The sequence below is a fragment of the Amblyraja radiata genome, chromosome 3 (genome assembly GCF_010909765.2).
Source record: "Amblyraja radiata isolate CabotCenter1 chromosome 3, sAmbRad1.1.pri, whole genome shotgun sequence".
Lineage (NCBI taxonomy): Eukaryota > Metazoa > Chordata > Chondrichthyes > Rajiformes > Rajidae > Amblyraja > Amblyraja radiata.
The window spans coordinates 120,766,112-120,782,823 of NC_045958.1; the positions used below are offsets into that span (position 1 = coordinate 120,766,112).

General features: G+C 51.9%; 1 protein-coding gene across 1 annotated transcript; it reads left to right on the top strand.

Annotated features, from left to right (window-relative positions):
- The first annotated feature begins 1 nt into the window (after position 1).
- il7r (interleukin 7 receptor) lies at positions 2-16,279 on the top strand. The gene is made up of 9 exons (XM_033018838.1): positions 2-86; positions 180-309; positions 674-906; positions 1,310-1,464; positions 2,201-2,384; positions 8,518-8,590; positions 9,253-9,328; positions 15,859-16,051; positions 16,167-16,279. The coding sequence occupies exons 1-9, from the start codon at positions 2-4 to the stop codon at positions 16,277-16,279; spliced, it is 1,242 nt and encodes a 413-aa protein (XP_032874729.1).
- The last annotated feature ends 433 nt before the right edge of the window (positions 16,280-16,712 follow it).

Here is a 16,712-nt window from a genome sequence, read left to right on the forward strand (position 1 = left end):
GATGGCGCGCGGGGTCAGGGTTGATGGCGAGCAGGATCAAGGGTCAGGGTTGATGGTGAGTGGGATCAGGGTTGATGGCGAGCTGGGTCAGGGTTGATGGCGAGCGGTGTCAGGGGTTAGGGTTGATGGTGAGCGGGGTCCTCAGTCAGGGGTTAAGCTCTGACCTTGCTGTGTTTCAGATGATGATGACCTCGACCTCCCTTCCATCCGTTGCCTCGTCACGTTCACCGACAACGTCAAAACCGAACAGCTGACCTGTGACCTCCCCTTGTCCCCCAACCCCGGGGAGACCCTGGCCCTGACCGCCAGGTAACCCACGACCCCTCACCCCCACCCCCTATACTCCCAGAGATTTGGGGGGCGGCAGGGATGATGGGAGGTCGGGGTCGCATGGAGGGCAGGGGTTGTGGGGAGGGCACGGGCGGGAGACGTCACAGGTGATGGGGAGGGCAGAGGTCGCATGTGGGGAGGTCAGGGGTCGGGTGAAGGGTGGGTGAGGGGTCGGGGGTAAAGGGTCGGGGATGAAGGGTGGGCGAGGGGTGAGACAGGATGAGTGAGGGATGAGAGGTGTTGGCTCACGTTGAGGGGGGGTGGGGGGTGGGGAATGTGGGATGACCAGGGGGTGAGGGGAGGAATGAGATGCGGGGTGAGTGACTGTGTGCTCTCCTCACAGTGAGGGGGAGGTGAGTGAGCGCTGCCTGATCCAGGCCCCGGCGAGGAGCTGCAGTGTTCCCATTTCCGCTTTCATCTTGCTGGACCCCTTGTGTATGTGGCTGGAGAGGGTGCCTGGCAGCCAGGGAACCTCCAGCACCCAGGGGACCCCCAGCACCCACGTGACCTCCAGCACCCACCGGCCCCCCGACATCCAGGGGCCGTGCCTCATCTATAGAAAGATCCTACACATGGGTGAGTAACGGGAGAGGGAACCGAGACAGGTCTGACACGTGACTCTGACCCGACCCCTGACCCGAAACTCCGACCCCCTGACCTCGAGATTCCGACCCCTCAGCCTCTGACCCCTCAACCCTCTTCAGCCTCTGACTCGACCCCCCTCGCTCTCCAAACTCAATCTTTGATCCCCAACCTTGACCTGACCAGTCACCACTGACCCCTCACCTCCCTCGGTCTGACCCCCGCCCCCACACGAGGCCCTCCCGCCCTCCTCCTCTGTTCCCCATTCTCCCATTCCCCATCACATCCCTCCCCACAACCCCTCTCCAGAGGTGTGTGATGGATCTTGTGTCTACACTGTGGCTCCCTCTACCCCCTACTCACCCCATCTACCCGCTCCCCTCTCCCTCCCCTACAGTGCGGCCGGCTGTCCCGTATAACGTGTCGGTGCTTGTGGTGCCCGAGGCGGGCGAGGTACAGGTGAGCTGGGAGGTGCCGTCCGTCCGCTTTACCCAACTGGCCATCAACCTGCTGCACCAGGTGTCGTACGGAGCAGAAACGTCCCCCCCACAGGTATGTGAGTGTGTGTGTGTGTATGTGAGTGTGTGTTTCTGTCTGTGAGTGTGTGTCTGTGAGTGTGTGTCTTTCTGTGAGTGTGTGTGTCTGTCTGTGTGTCCATGTCCCTACCAGGTACATGTGTTTGTGTGTCCTGCCACCTACGTATGTGTGTGGGTGTCTGTCTGTGAGTGTGTGTCTGTCTGTGTGTGTTTCTGTGTGTGTGTGTCTGTGAGTGTGTGTGTGGGTGTGGCTGTGTGTCTGTGAGTGTGTGTCTGTCTGTGAGTGTGGGTGTGTGAGTGTGTCCGTCTGTGAGTGTGTGTCTGTGAGTGTGTGTGTGTCTGTTAGTGTGTGTGTGGGTGTGTGTCTGTGAGTGTGTGTCTGTCTGTGAGTGTGGGTGTGTGTGTGTGTATCCATGTCCCTACCAGGTACATGTGTTTGTGTGTCCTGCCACCTACGTATGTGTGTGTGTGTGAGTGTGAGTGTGAGTGTGAGTGTGTGTGTCCCCGCTGCCTAGTGCTGACCACTCTGTACATCCACTCTCCCCCCGCTGATCCCGGACCTCCTCACTCCCCCGTCTCCCCTGGACTGTGGTGCCGGTGCATCGGTGACCCTCACCCACCCACCCCGTATCCTCCTGTCCCTCCCCCCAGACGGTGGACATGACAGTGCCCTAGGTGACCCCTGCATTTCCCCTCTCTCTCTCCCCCTGTCTGTCTCCCCCCTGTTTGCCTCCCCCCCTGTCTCTCCCCAGACGATGGAGGTGACATTGCGCTCGGTGAGCCTGGTGATGCGCTGGCTGGTGGCCGGTTCCCGCTACACGGTGATGGTGCGCTCCCGGCCCGGCCCCAGCTACACCTACTTCCGTGGTGACTGGAGCGAGTGGAGTCCGGCAGTCTCTTTCACCATTCCCCACACACCCCCAGTACTGAGTACAGGTAGGAAACCTCCCCTCCCCTCCCTCCACACACCTCCCTCCCACCCCATCCCTCCCCTTCCTCCCTTCCCACCCTCCCCTCCCCTCCCTCCCCACCCTTCCCGCCCATCCCATCCTCTCCCCACCCCTCACCTGCTGGGCCTCTGGTGGTCTAAGGTTGTCTAAGGTTTCTGTTCAGGTTTCCTAGGTGGGACAGGGGCATAAGGATACAGCAGGTCTGGGACTGGTGCAGCGTCTAAGGTTGTCTATGGAGACAGCAGGGCTGGGTATCTCCATGAAGCTTCAATTCAGTTCAGTTTATTGTCACGTGTACTGAGCTACAGTGAAAAGCTTTTGTTGCGTGCTAACCAGTCAGCAAAACGACAATACATGATTACAATTGATCCATTTACCGTGTATAGATACATGATAAGGGTATAACTTTTCGTGCTTGGTAAAGGCAGCAAAGTTCGATCAAAGACAGTTCGAGGGTCATCAAAGAGGCAGATAGTCTGAGGTTGTCTCTGGAGACAGCAGGTTTGGGTCACTCAGTGAAGGTGCTGCCCACTGCTGGTGGGAGGGAGATCCAGGGTGAAGGGACGGTGAGGTCAGATGGTGTGTGATAGAGGTGATGCCCTTGCCCTGTGGGATAAGGTTTAAGGTTGTCTATGGATACAGCAGGTTTGGGTGTCTGGTGAAGGTCTAAGTTTGACGATAGAGACAACAGGTCTGGGTCTCATGGTTGAGGGTCGAAGTTGTTTATGTTGGCAGCAGGTCTGAGTCTTTCCGTGAATGTCTAAGGTTGTCTATGGAGACAGCAGGTCTGAGTATGTGGTGAAGGTCTAAGGTTGTGTATGTTGACAGCAGGTCTGGGTCTCCATAAAGGTCAAAGTTTCAATGAGGTACCCCCTCATCCTTCTAAACTCGAGCGAATACAGGCCCAGTGCCGTCAAACGCTCATCATCGGTTAACCCGCCCCTTCCTGGAATCATTCTTGTAAGCCTCCTCTGGACCCTCTCCAGAGCTAGCACATCCTTCCCCAGATATGGGGCCCAAATTTGCTCACTATATTGCTCCTGTGGATGGCTCCACTACTCACCTTATAACGGCTGTACAGGTCCTCCAAGTCTTCTGGTTTTGGAGCAAGGAAGGAGCGTGCCATGTGCGCTGGGGATGTGAAGGTTGTCTATGGAGACAGCAGGTCTGAGTCTCTCCGTGAACGTCAATGCTTGTCAATGGACACTGCAGGTCTGGGGGTCTGGTGAAGGTCTCAAGTTGCCCAGAGACAGTAGGTCCGTGTCTCACGGTTGACGGTAAGTTGTCTATGAACACAGCAGGTCTAGATAGACACGGTTTGTACTCGCTAGACTGGATAGACCCGGTTTGTACTCGCTAGAATTTAGAAGATTGAGGGGAGATCTTGTAGAAACTTACAAAATTCTTAATGGGTTGGACAGGAAGATTGTTCCCGATGTTAAGGAAGTCCAGAACAAAGGGGTCACAGTTTAAGGATAAGGGGGAAGTCTTTTAGGACCAAGATGAGAAAAACATTTTTCACACAGAGAGTGGTGAATCTCTGGAATTCTCTGCCACAGAAGGTAGTTGAGGCCAGTTCATTGGCTATATTTAAGAAGGAGTTAGATGTGACCCTTGTGGCTAATGGGATCAGGATGTTTGGAGAGAAGGCAGGTACAGGATACTGAGTTGGATGATCAGCCATGATCATATTGAATGGCGGTGCAGGCTCGAAGGGCCGAATGGTCTACTCCTGCACCTATTTTCTATGTTTCTATGTCTGAGGCTGTGGTGAAGGTCTAAGGTCGTGTATGGAGATAGCAGGTCTGGTCTCTCTAGCGAGGTCCTTTAGAGGGAATTTTGTACTTTACCTGTACCCTATATCTGACGACTCAGATAAGCACAAACACAAAATAAAACAGCTCATAGATCAGTGGTGATTCTATCAAACAAGTCGACGTATTGGCGATGTACATCGGGAAACAGTGTGAGCAAGCTCAAGCTGCTTCAATAAGCGACACTAACTGTAGGATTTCTATACCCTCATGGCACAATGGTTATTTGTGGAATTGAAAGAAACCATCAATGTTTCTGTAACCTTTCATCTTTGTCTATCCCCAGAGTTAACTTTTCTCTTACGTTTCTTGTTGTTTAATAAATCCTTCCATATAACTCACATGTTCATACCGTAAATGTCCAGATACTACTCGCCAAATGGAGTCCTCTTGTTAAACAGGTTGTTTGGGAGACTTGCCAGCTAACTACAGTGACATGGAGCAGCTGTATGACATGATTGCATTAGATAAGAATCTAGACAGAACTGCAAAGGACTATCAACGCCCCAGCCCCCTACTGATAAGAAAGCCTGTTTCTCAGCAGAATGTTCCAGCTTTAGCCATTCTGTCTACATTATTGGCCATTTTTCCCCACCTTGCACCCCATTGTGTGAGCTCCAGAATCTACCATATTATTATCATCCATCCATCCATAACTAAAACTCTGATCTTGTGCTCTTCCGGTTTGCGCGGTTTCTCTATATGCGCAAAAATGGTACGCAATAGCGCTATGATTTTTCATCAGCTCACTCGCCGTTCTCCTGTGCTGCGAGTGCACCATGTTTAATTCCGATTGGTGGTATAATGTAAACGTCAGCGAGGTTTAAAAATTGTGAAAACTGCATGTGCGCAGATCGTTCTCTTCTCCTGCCAGTCAGTGCGGCGCGGATTGGTCCCTTCTCCTGTCACTCCGTGGGATGGTGGGTTCACCCCTTTCTATCAATGCTTTATTTTGTTTCTACAAGGAAAGATGTAGATTGGTTACTTCTTACAACCAATTGTAGTGCTTGTTTGTAGAAGCTCCGCCTACTATTCGGTCTATATTATCAGAAGTCTGCTTAAGTAATGAGCCTGAGTAGCTGCTGGTTACTGTAACACCATGCAGAAGAATGCTGTGGGTAGACTTTAATAAACATGTGTTGTACCTTGACATGCGTATGACTCGCTTCATTATACCCCCTGCCCCCACAACCCCCCTCCCCCACAATTCTACAGGACAGGCAGCATCTCTGGAGCGAAGGAATGGGTAACGTTTTGGGTCGAGACACTTCTTCAGACAACAGGTCGTGAGGTCTCTCCGTGAAGGTCAAATGTTGTCTATAGAGACCGCAGATCTGAGTCTCTCTGGTTGTTTAAGGTTGTATGGAGACCGCAGGACTTTGTCCTTCAGTGAAGGGCTAAGGTTGACAGCGGACACAGCAGGTCTGGGTCTCTGGTGAATGTCTAAGGTGTCCACGTAGAAGTTCTGGGTCTCTCTGATGAAGGTCTAAAGTTGTCTATGGAGTCAGCAGGTCTTGTTTTCTCCATGAAGGTCTAAGAATTCCTATGGAGACAACAGGTCCAGGTCTCTCTGTGAGGGTCTAAGGTTGTCTGTGCAGACAACGGGGCTGGGCCTCTCCCTGGTCTAAGGTATGGAGATATCAGGACGGGTTTTCTCCATGAAGGTGTAAGATTGTCTGTGGAGAAAGCAGGTATGGGTCTCTCTGGTGAAGGTGGAAAGTTGTCTCCAGAGAAGTGCTGGGTCTCTCTGATGAAGGTTTAAAGTTGTCTATGGAGATTATAGGTCTGGGTCTGTGGTGAAGGTCCAATGTTGTCTCTGGAGATCCCAGGACTGCTTGTCACCATGAAGCTCTAAGGTTTTCTATGGAAACTGAAAGTCTGGGTTTCTCCTTGAAGGTCTAAGGTTGTCTATGGTCACAGCAGGTCAGGGTGTCTATGTGAAGATTGCTTATGGAGTCAGCATGCCAGGGTCTCTCTGGTGAAATTCTAGGTTTGTCTTTGGTCAAACCAGTCTGGGTATCTCTGATAAAGGTCTACGGTTGTCTCTGGAGACTACAGGTCTGCGACTTGTCATGAAGTTCCAAGGATGTCCATGGTGACAGCAAGTTTGGGTCTCTCTGGTGAAGGTCTAAACCAGTCTGGATGACATACACAGAGAGACCCAGACCTGCTGCCTCCAGAGACAACCTTAGACCTTCACAGAGAGAGCATGACCTGCTGCCTCCATAGACACCCTAAAGGGCCTGTCCCACGAGTATGCGACTTCATGCAGCAAGCACGACCTAACCTGGAGCGCTGCGACACCGTACTTCACGCGCGAACTTCTCGCGGACTTCGCTCGATCTTCATGTCACTCACTCGACCTCCGCGCGGTCCCCGCTTCTGGTTTGGTTGCGCTTGCCGCATGGAGTCGCATGCTCATGGGACAGGCCCTTTAGGTCGCGCTTGCCGCATGGAGTCGCATGCTCATGGGACAGGCCCTTTAGGTCGCGCTTGCCGCATGGAGTCGCATGCTCATGGGACAGGCCCTTTAGGTCGCGCTTGCCGCATGGAGTCGCATGCTCGTTAGACAGGCCATTTGGAGCTTCAAAAGCATCAGGGTGTCTGGGCCTCTCGGTGAGGGTCTAAGGTTGTCTATGCAGCTGGTCTGGGTCTCTCCGTGAAGCAGGCACGTGCCGTGAGTAATTACTCAAGGTAGGCAGGCGGCTTTTAAAAAAAATCTTAAACCGCGCTTGCGCAGATTGTTCTCGCCTTAAAAATAAAAAATAAAAATAAGTAATTCAATTTGCCCAAGGCTTCTAAATCTCCTTCATTTTTTAAATTACTGAATGGGTGGGGGACGGAGGATGAAGGCAGGTGGAGAGATGGTGGGAAAACGGGAGCACACCGGGATGTTGAATCAGTTGTCATCTTATTGAATGACAATACTAATTCAAGGGACCAGTTGGAGGGAGAGTTCCTTTCACAGCGTGTGGAGAGTCAGTGCCAGGGGTTAAAGATGCGGGGAGGGCAGGAGTGTTGAGAAGGAGAGGTCGGAGATCATATCAGACTCACTCACCGCTGCCGCAGCGCTCCAGGCACGGACAGCAGAACCGGCTGCCACTTCAGCGCCTTCTGCCGGCCCGCTTACCTCTGGCAGTGCTCTCCGACTGAACACCTCTCACCTGCCGCTCGCCAGCTTCACTCATGTCAGCCGCTTCCCGCAAATCCTTAAATTCCCACAGCCGAGTAACCTCAATTGGTCCCTTGAGCGAGCTGTTGGAATTTATGGATTTGCGGGAAGCCGGCCAGCGAGCGGCAGGATGAAGGTGTTCAGACGGAGAGCACTGCCAGAGGTGAGCGGGGACCAGCAGAAGGCGCTGAAGTGGCAGCCGGTTATGCTGTCTGGTCCCGGCCTCCGCTCGCAGTCACCTGAGCTGCTTCCTTCCTCGGAAGTGGCGGCCAGTCTGCTGTCCGTGCCCGGAGCGATCCGGCAGCCACCCGAGCTAATTCGCAACGCTCCTGCCCTCCCCGCAACTTTACCCCGGGCCAGACTCCTCAAACACTGTGAAAGGAGCTCTTCCCCCCCCCCCCCCATCCTGGGAAATACAGTATTTAAAAACATAAAGTACCAAGAAATGTACTTACTACGGCATTGGTACAAAACTCCATTCTTCTCTCTTTGCTTCCTTACATACCCTTCAGATAATGGCAATCCATATTTGAAGAACCCGCCAAGAAACTAGCGCTGCGCATGTGCAGTAGGCTGCAGAGCCTCCCGTGTTACAAATGCTGCGGTTGAAAGGCACGGAGAATTGTGCCTACCGATCGATCTCTTAGATAGGCATAATTCTCCCACGCCTTTACTATTTATATTTAATGATTACCATGTCATAATTTTAGTCAGGGTAGGCAGTGCCTACCTTGCCTACCCTGATGGCACATGCCTGCCGCGAAGGTCTAATGTTGTCTATGGAGGTCCATGGAGATATCAGACTGGTTCTCTGCATGAAGGTCTAAGGATTTCAGTAGACGCATCAGGTCTGTGTCTCTGTTGAAGGTCTAAGTTTGTCCTTGGGGAAAACAGGTCTGGATCTCTCCATGAATGTTGTCCTTCCACGACTCTACAATTTCTTGCGGTCTTGGGCAGAGCTCTGATGCAACTCTTTGTATGTTTTCTTCTGTACAGCTGCAGCAGTTTGAAAGAGTTTGTGTGTGTTGGTGATACAAGGGTGTGTGTTGGTGATATGTGGGTGTGAGGGGGTGGGTGTGTCTGTTGGTGCCCCACCCTGACCCAGCACCCACGGGTGTCTCTCCTGTTCACAGGCGTGACGGTGATAGTTTGCGTCTTGTTGCTACTCTTCCTGCTGGGACTGACTGCACTCTGCTGGGAGAACAGGTGAGGCAACGCTGCGCCCCTTCTGCTCACACCCCCCCCCCCCCTCCACACCTACTCTCCCCCCACTCACTCCCTCCAGCCCAATCTCCCCCCATGCACACTCTCGCCCCCCACCCACTCTCCCCCCCCCCCCCCACCCACACTCTCCCACGCACTCCCTCCGCTCTCACCCGCCCCCTCTCACAGGCTCCCCACCCACACACTGCACCCCCTCCTCTCCCAGACACTCTCCTCCTCCCCCACTCTCCCACCCACCACTGCATCCTCTCTACTGGGCACTCCGCAGTCAGTCCACATTGCCCCCTCCCCCCCGTGTCCCTCCCACGTGGGGAGGCAAGGTTACTCTGGGAGGGGGGGTTACTGTGGGAGGGGGTTACTGTGGGAGGGGGTTACTCTGGGAGGGGGTTACTCTGGGAGGGGGTTACTCTGGGAGGGGGTTACTCTGGGAGGGGGTTACTCTGGGAGGGGGGTTACTCTGGGAGGGGGGGTTACTGTGGGCAAGGGTACTTGGGGGGGTTACTCTCGGGAGGAGAGTTACAATGGGGGGAGGTTACTCTGGTAGGGGTTACGAAGGGAAAAGGTTACTCTGGGAGGGGGTGTTTACTCTAGGGGATGGGGAACTGTTGTCTGGTTGCCAGTGCTGAGGAGCCCCGTCTCTCCAGGATCAAGCCACACGTTTGGCCCAGGATCCCTGACCCCAAGAGTGCTCTGTTGCAGCTGTACGGCAGCCACAGCAAGGTGAGTGCTGATTCACACCCACTCACATCCTGCTCACACCCACCCACATGCACACCGCCTCACATCCATGCCCTCTCACACCTGCCCGCACATATTGACACCTGCACTCACTCCTGCTCACTCAATCCCGCTCACACCTGCTCACTCACACCTGCTCACACACACCTGCTCACTCACTCCTGCTCGCTCATGCTCACACTCCCACTCACACTCTCTCACACTCCTGCTCACACTCACACCTGCTCACTCACTCCCACTCACACACGCTCACTCCTGCACACACTCACACCTGCCCACTCACTCCTGCTCACACGCACTCCCGCTCGCTCATGCTCACACTCCCGCTCACACTCGCCCACACACTCACTCCTGCTCACTCACTCCCGCTCGCACTCACTCCTGCCCACACTTACACCTGCGCACACTCACTTCCGCTCACACTCACTCCTGCTCACTCACGCCCACACTCACTTCTGCTCACACTCACCCTTGTTCACAGACACACGCTCACACCTGTTCACTCTCATGCCCGTTACAGCAGTTCCATCTTGTCCCACTTTCTCATCCACACACTCAGGGCTTATTAACCTATAAATGCGCACTTCTTTGGTATGCGGGAAGAAACCGGACCACCCAGAGAAAGCCCACGCGGTCACAGGGAGAACATGCAAACTCCACACAGACAGCACACGAGGTCAGGATTGAACCCGGGTCTCTGGCGCTAGGTGGCAGCGGCTCTACCAACTCTGCCACCTCTGATGGGCAGGCTGTTGGTCCCTGGGCTGTGAATGGCCATATTGTCCAGACCCGGGCTGACCAGTAGATCCCCCGCTGACCCTCCCCACCCCCTCTCTACATCCTCCCCTTCCCCTCTACGTCCTATCCAGCCCTTCCGCTGGGCATTTGATAGGCAAGGAGCTGTTTGTGTGCTACCTGACTCTATGACTCCTCTACAATCTCCCTGTTGCTACCACATCTTCCTGTACTCTACCCAGCGACTGCAGGCAGCATCCACCGCTGTCTAACCACTGCATCTTCATGCCCCACCAACCTTTACACGCATTGCCTCTGCCAATGAAGGCAAGCACACCTAATGTGTAGGAAGGAACTGCAGATGCTAGTTTACACTGAAGATAGACACTAAATCTTGGAGTAACTCAGCGGGACAGGCAGCATCTCTGGATAGAAGGGATGAGTGATGTTTCGTGTTGAGACCCTTCTTCAAACTGAGAGTCAGGGGAGAGGGAGTCTAGAGACATGGAGGGGTAAGTTGTGATAACGAGGGATCAAAGGGGACGATGATCAAGGACAATGTAGAATGGATTATTGCTAGCGGAGGGGAGGGTGATATCGAGATGTACAATCAATATCATTTAATCAGGACCACAATTTTCCTGACTGTCTGCAAAAGGGTCTCAACCTGAGACGTCACCCAAGCAAACTCAATGCAGAGCTGCCAAGTAGTATGGATTTTCCATATTTTGTACGGAAATGCGATAAGAATACGGATGTACGGATTTGCTTTGTAAAATAGGGATTTTTTTAAAATCGGCCCTACTTCCAGTTTGATCTTGCTGCTAAAAAAATGCAAGGATATAAAAAGTCATACTGTGACTAAAAATGATAGCAGATTAAATCTATTAGTATTTTAAATTTCAAGATCTGGATGATTATTTTTGTAAACTTTGATATGCCTGTCCCACTACAGGTTTAAATAGCGATGTCAGTTTAGCGTGTGGGAATTTAACGAACAGCGCTATGGGTTCTAATTATAGCACTACCACCTGGAGCGCTATTGCCTTTACACATAGCGCTAAGGGCTTTACACATCGCTCGATGGTCGCAGAGCTATGGATCACAGACTGTTTGGGGAGGGAGACGGCGAGAGGGAGGGAGGGAGAAAAAGAAGGAGAGAGGGAGGAAGAGAGGGAGGGGAAAGGGAGGAGAGAGGGAGGAAGATAGGGAGGGAAAGGTGAAAGGAGAGACAGGGAGGGAGGGAAGGAGGCAGGGGGAGGGAAGAGAGGGAGGAGGAAGAGAGAGCGAGGGAGGGAGAGGGAAGCTTCCAAAATGGCTTCTACATCATCTGGTGCTAAAGCAGGAAGCAGCTGTTCAAACAGCAGTGTACAAAGAGATGGCAATGAATGCACTGTCAAGTAAGGTGCGTAGAAGACATGTCAATTGGTAACAAAGTTATGCATTCTTGTACTCTTACATGGGTATGACCGCACATAAAAACCAACATTTTTTTCAGCAAAATAGCACCACGTAAAAATACTGATTTCCTCAGCAAAATAATGATTTCAGGTACTAGAATACTGAAATGCTCTGACAAAACTTGGCAGCTCTGCCAATGGCTGGACCATTCCCCTGCCATCTCTCTGTCCAGTGTCCCAGTAGAGCTATTTCTCTCTGCAAAGTTATTTTTTCTTCACCACCTTCAGTTCCAACAATCTCCATGCTATATGCAAACATAGAATATAGATGCAGGAGTAGGCCATTTGGCCCTTCGAGCCTGCACCGCCATTCGATATGATCATGGCTGATCATCCAACTCAGTATCCCATCCCTGTCTTCTCTCCATACCCCCTGATCCCTTTAGCCACAAGGGCCACATCTAACTCCCTCTTAAATATAGCCAATGGACTGGCCTCAACTACATTCTGTTGCAGAGAATTCCAGAGATTCACCACTCTCTGTGTAAAAAATGTTTTTCTCATCTCAGTCCTAAAAGATTTCTCCTTTATCCTTAAACTGTGACCCCTTGTTCTGGACTTCCCCAACATCGGGAACAATCTTCCTGCATCTAGCCTGTCCAACCCCTTAAGAATTTTGTAAGTTTCTATAAGATCCCATCTCAATCTTCTAAATTCTAGCGAGTACAAACCGAGTCTATCCAGTCTTGCTTCGTATGAAAGTCCTGACATCGCAGGAATCAGTCTGGTGAACCTTCTCTGTACTCCCTCTATGGCAAGAATGTCCTTCCTCAGATTGGGAGACCAAAACTGTACGCAATACTCCAGGTGTGGTCTCACCAAGACCCTGTACAACTGCAGTAGAACCTCCCCGCTCCTATACTCAAATCCTTTTGCTATGAATGCCAATCATGCCTAAACATGCCAATCAAACTACTGGAGTCAATACACAGCCCAGCCCAGGCTGGGCCATCGATTCGCTGAGCACCTCCGCTCAGTCCACCTGGGCTTACATGATCTCCCGGTTGCTGAACACCTCCGCTCAGTCCCCCTAGGCCTACGCAATCTCCGTTTTAACTCCTCCTCCCATTCCCACTACTGACCTTTCTGTCCTGAGGCCCAGTGCAAGTTGGAGGAACAGCACCTCATATTTCACTTGGGCAGCTTATACCCCAGTAGTATGAACATTGATTTCTCTAACTTCCAGTCATCCTTGCTTTCCCTCCCTCTCCGTCCCTCCCCATCCCTTCCTGCACCCTAGTTCTCCGACTAGTTTCACTGCCCTCCTGATTAATTTCACTGATTGTATGCCCTGTTCTCACCTTCCCCTCAGCCAACAATGAACCATTCCACATTTCCATAACATCGTCTGCTTTGAATCGGTCGTTTTCACACTTTACCCTTACATATCAAGGACATCACTCCCTGGCCTCTCCCTCTTCTCCATTCTCCCATCGAGCAAAAGGTATAGAAGTGTGAAAACGCACACCTCCAGAATCAGGGACAGGTTCTTCCCAGCTCTTATCAGGTAACTGAACCATCCTATCCACAACCAGAGAGCAGTCCTGAAATGCTATCTTCCTCATTGGTGACCCTCGGACTATCTTTGATCGGACTTTACTGGCTTTACCTTGCACTAAACGTTATTCCCGTATCATGTATCTGTACACTATGAATGACTCAATTGTAATCATGTCTTGTTTTTTCCGCTTACTGTAACTTGGTACACATAACAATAAAATAAACTGAACCATAAGTCTATATCTCCCTCTCCACTGACTATCCATATCCCTCCAAACCTATCCTATCCATGTATCCTGCCTAACATTTTCTTAAACATTGGGATAGTCCCAGCCTAACCTACCTCCTCTGGCAGCTCGTTCCATACACCAACCACCCTTTGTGTGAAAGAGTTACTCCTCAGATTCCTATTAAATCTTTTCCCCTTGAACCTACGGCCTCTGGTCCTCGATTCCCCTACTCTGGGCAAGAGATTTTGTGCATCTACCCGAGCTATTCCTCTCATAATTTTATACACCTCTATAAGATCACCCTTCATCCTCCTGTGTGCCAAGGAATTGAAACCCAACCCACTCAACCTCTCCCTATAGTTCACACCCACTAGTCCTGGCAGCATCCTCGTAAATCTTCTCTGTACCCTTTCCAGCTTGACAACATCTTTCCTATAACATGGTGCCCAGAACTGAAAAGCGGTCTCGACAACGTCTTATACAACTGCAACATGACGTCCCAACTTCTATACTCAATTGGCTGATGAAAGCCAATGTGCCAAAAGCCTTGTTGGTCACCTTATCTACCTGCGACATGGCCTTTAAGGAACCATTCACATGCACCCCGAGATCCCTCTGCTCTACAACACTACCCAGAGCCCTATCATTCACTGCAGGTTCTGCCCATGTTAGACGTCCCAAAATACAATACCTCACATTATATTCCATCAACAATTCCTCCGCCCACCTGCCCAATCGATCAAGATCCTGCTGCAATTTTTCACAACCATCTGCACCATTTGTGAAGAGGAGGTCTTGCCTGACGAATCTGCTGCAATTCTTTGAAGAAATAAATAGCAGAACAGTCAAAGGAGAGTCAGTAGATGTCATTTACCTAGATTTTTAGAAAGCCTTTGATAAGGTGCCACATCTGAGGCTTGCTAAAGAAGATGAGAACCCAAGGTATCAAAGGGCAGATACTAGCATGGATAGCAGGTTGGCTGTATGGCAGAAGGCAAAGAGTGCAATAAAGGGGGCTTTTTCTGGTTGGCTGCCAGTGACTAGTGGAGTTCCGCAGGGGTCAGTGCTGGGGCCACTGCTCTTCACGTTGTATATTAATGATTTGGACGAGAGGTTTGAAGGCTTTGTGGCCAAGTTCGTAAATGATATGAAGATAGAGCGGAGGGGCAGGCAGTGTAGAGAAAGCAGGGACCCTGCAGAAGGACTTGGACAGTTTGGGAGAGTGGGCAGAGAAGTGGCAGATGGAATATAGTGTAGCAAAGTGTGGAATCATGCATTTTGGTAGTAGGAATAAAGGCGTAGACTATTTTCTAAATGTGGAGAGAATCCAGAAATCGGAGGTGCAAAAGGACTTGGGAATGTTGGTGCAGGATTCCCAATAAGTTACTATATTGTGAGCAATTTTGGGCACCATATCTGAGGAGGGATGTGCGGGCTCTGGAGAAGGATCCAGTCGAGGTTTACAAGAATGATCCCAAGAATGAGTGGTTTAACATATGATTAACTTTTGACGGTACTAGGCCTGTACTCATTGAAACGTACAGAATAGTGAAAGGCTTGGATAGAGTGGATGTGGAGAGGATGTTTCCACCAGTGGGAGACTCTAGAACTAGAGGTCATAGCTTCAGAATGAAAGGATGTTTCTTTTCGAAGGAGATGAGGAGGAATTTCTTTAGTCAGCGGATGGTGAATCTGTGTAATTCGTTGCCACAGAAGGCTGCTGAGGTAAAGTCAATGGCAGAGAGATAGATTTTTGATTAATATTGGTGTCAGGGGTTATGGGGAGATGATAGATCAGCCATGATTGATTGACAGAGTAGACTTGATGGGCCAAATGGCCTAATTCTGCTCCTATCACATGAATATCTGTAAAACACCCACTGTTATCATCAGCAAACTTGCTAATCTTGCCATGTACATTCTCATCCAATTTATTGATGTAGATGACAAATAGTAACGGGCCCAGCACCGAACCCTGAGGCACACCACTAGTCCCAGGCCTCCAGATAAGGTGGTGAAGAAGGCGTTCGGCACATTGGCCTTCATTAGTCAGTGTGTGTGTACCACTCACTGCGTGTGTATATGTGTGTCTGCTTGTGTGTGTGTACCACTCACTGCGTGTGTGTGTGTACCACTCACTGCGTGTGTGTATATCACTCACTCCATGTGTGTGTGTGTACCACTCACTCCGGTGGTGTGTATGTGTGTGTGTACCACTAACTGCGTGTGTGTGTGTACCACTCCGTGTATGTGTGTGTACCACTCGCTCAGGTGGTGTGTATGTGTGTGCGTACCACTCACTGCGTGTGTGTGTGTGTGCCACTCACTGCGTGTGTGTATATCACTCACTCCATGTGTGTGTGTGTACCACTCACTCCGGTGGTGTGTATGTGTGTGTGTACCACTAACTGCGTGTGTGTGTGTACCACTCCGTGTATGTGTGTGTACCACTCGCTCAGGTGGTGTGTATGTGTGTGCGTACCACTCACTGCGTGTGTGTGTGTGTACCACTCCGTGTATGTGTGTACCACTCCGTGCATGTGTGTGTACTCACTCCTTTATGCATGTCTGTGTGTGTGTGTTACAGGCGGTGGAGGTGAGCTTTGACCCAGACCACTTTGCGGATGTGACGGAGAGCAAGGTGGACATGCTGACGGTGAGGGGTGTTTGTACCCAACACCCTCACCCACCCCCCTCACCCACGGGGGACTGTGAATCGGACGCCGAGAGCTGGCTGCTGCCGGGGGAGGAGGAGGCCGCAGGGGAGAGGGGAGTGGGCTGTGGGGGATGGGGTCTGTGGCCGAGCTGGGCAGCAGGCTGAGGGTCCCGGTGAGGGGGAGTGTGCTGCGGACCCCGTCCCGGCTATCTGCCCCTCGGCCCCACCCCTTCCCCCAGACGGGGAGGGGGCAGTTGGAACCCAGGTTGAGGCTCTGGCCTCTCCCTCCACCTGCGTCCCCACCCCCGACGAATCCTACATCACAATGTGCAACCTTTACAAGACGCAGTGAGGCGGGCGGGCCCTGCAGTCTGCTCCCAACCCCCCCCCCCCCCCCTCCTCTCCCTCCCCCTCCCCTCTCCCCCTGCTCCCTCCTCCCCCTCCTTACCCCCCCCTCCCCCTATTCCACCCCCTTCACCCTCTTCCCCCCCCCACCCACCCCCTCCCCCCTGCACTGGGTGGTGGACAGAGACCGATGATGCAACTGTTCCCCTTCAGTAACAATAAAGAGCTTCAGCCCCCGGTGCCTCTGTGTTGTGTTGTGTGTGCGGCTGACGGGACCGGGAGGGGAGGGACACAGTCTTGCCCCAATCTCCAGCCACACATCCGTCTCAGGCTGTATGTGTGTGTGTGAGAGTGTACGTCGGTGTGAGAGAGCGGGTGTGTGTGTGTGAGAATGTGTTTTGGCGTGAGAGTGTGTGTGAGAGTGTGTGTGTGAGTGTGAG

Excerpts from the sequence above, each read along its gene's own strand:
- il7r (XM_033018838.1), top strand. The coding sequence starts at position 2 with ATGGCGCGCGGGGTCAGGGTTGATGGCGAGCAGGATCAAGGGTCAGGG. Across the intron at positions 9,329-15,858 it reads TGTACGGCAGCCACAGCAAG|GCGGTGGAGGTGAGCTTTGA; the intron begins GTGAGTGCTGAT and ends TGTGTGTTACAG. Across the intron at positions 16,052-16,166 it reads AGGGGAGAGGGGAGTGGGCT|ACGGGGAGGGGGCAGTTGGA; the intron begins GTGGGGGATGGG and ends CCCTTCCCCCAG.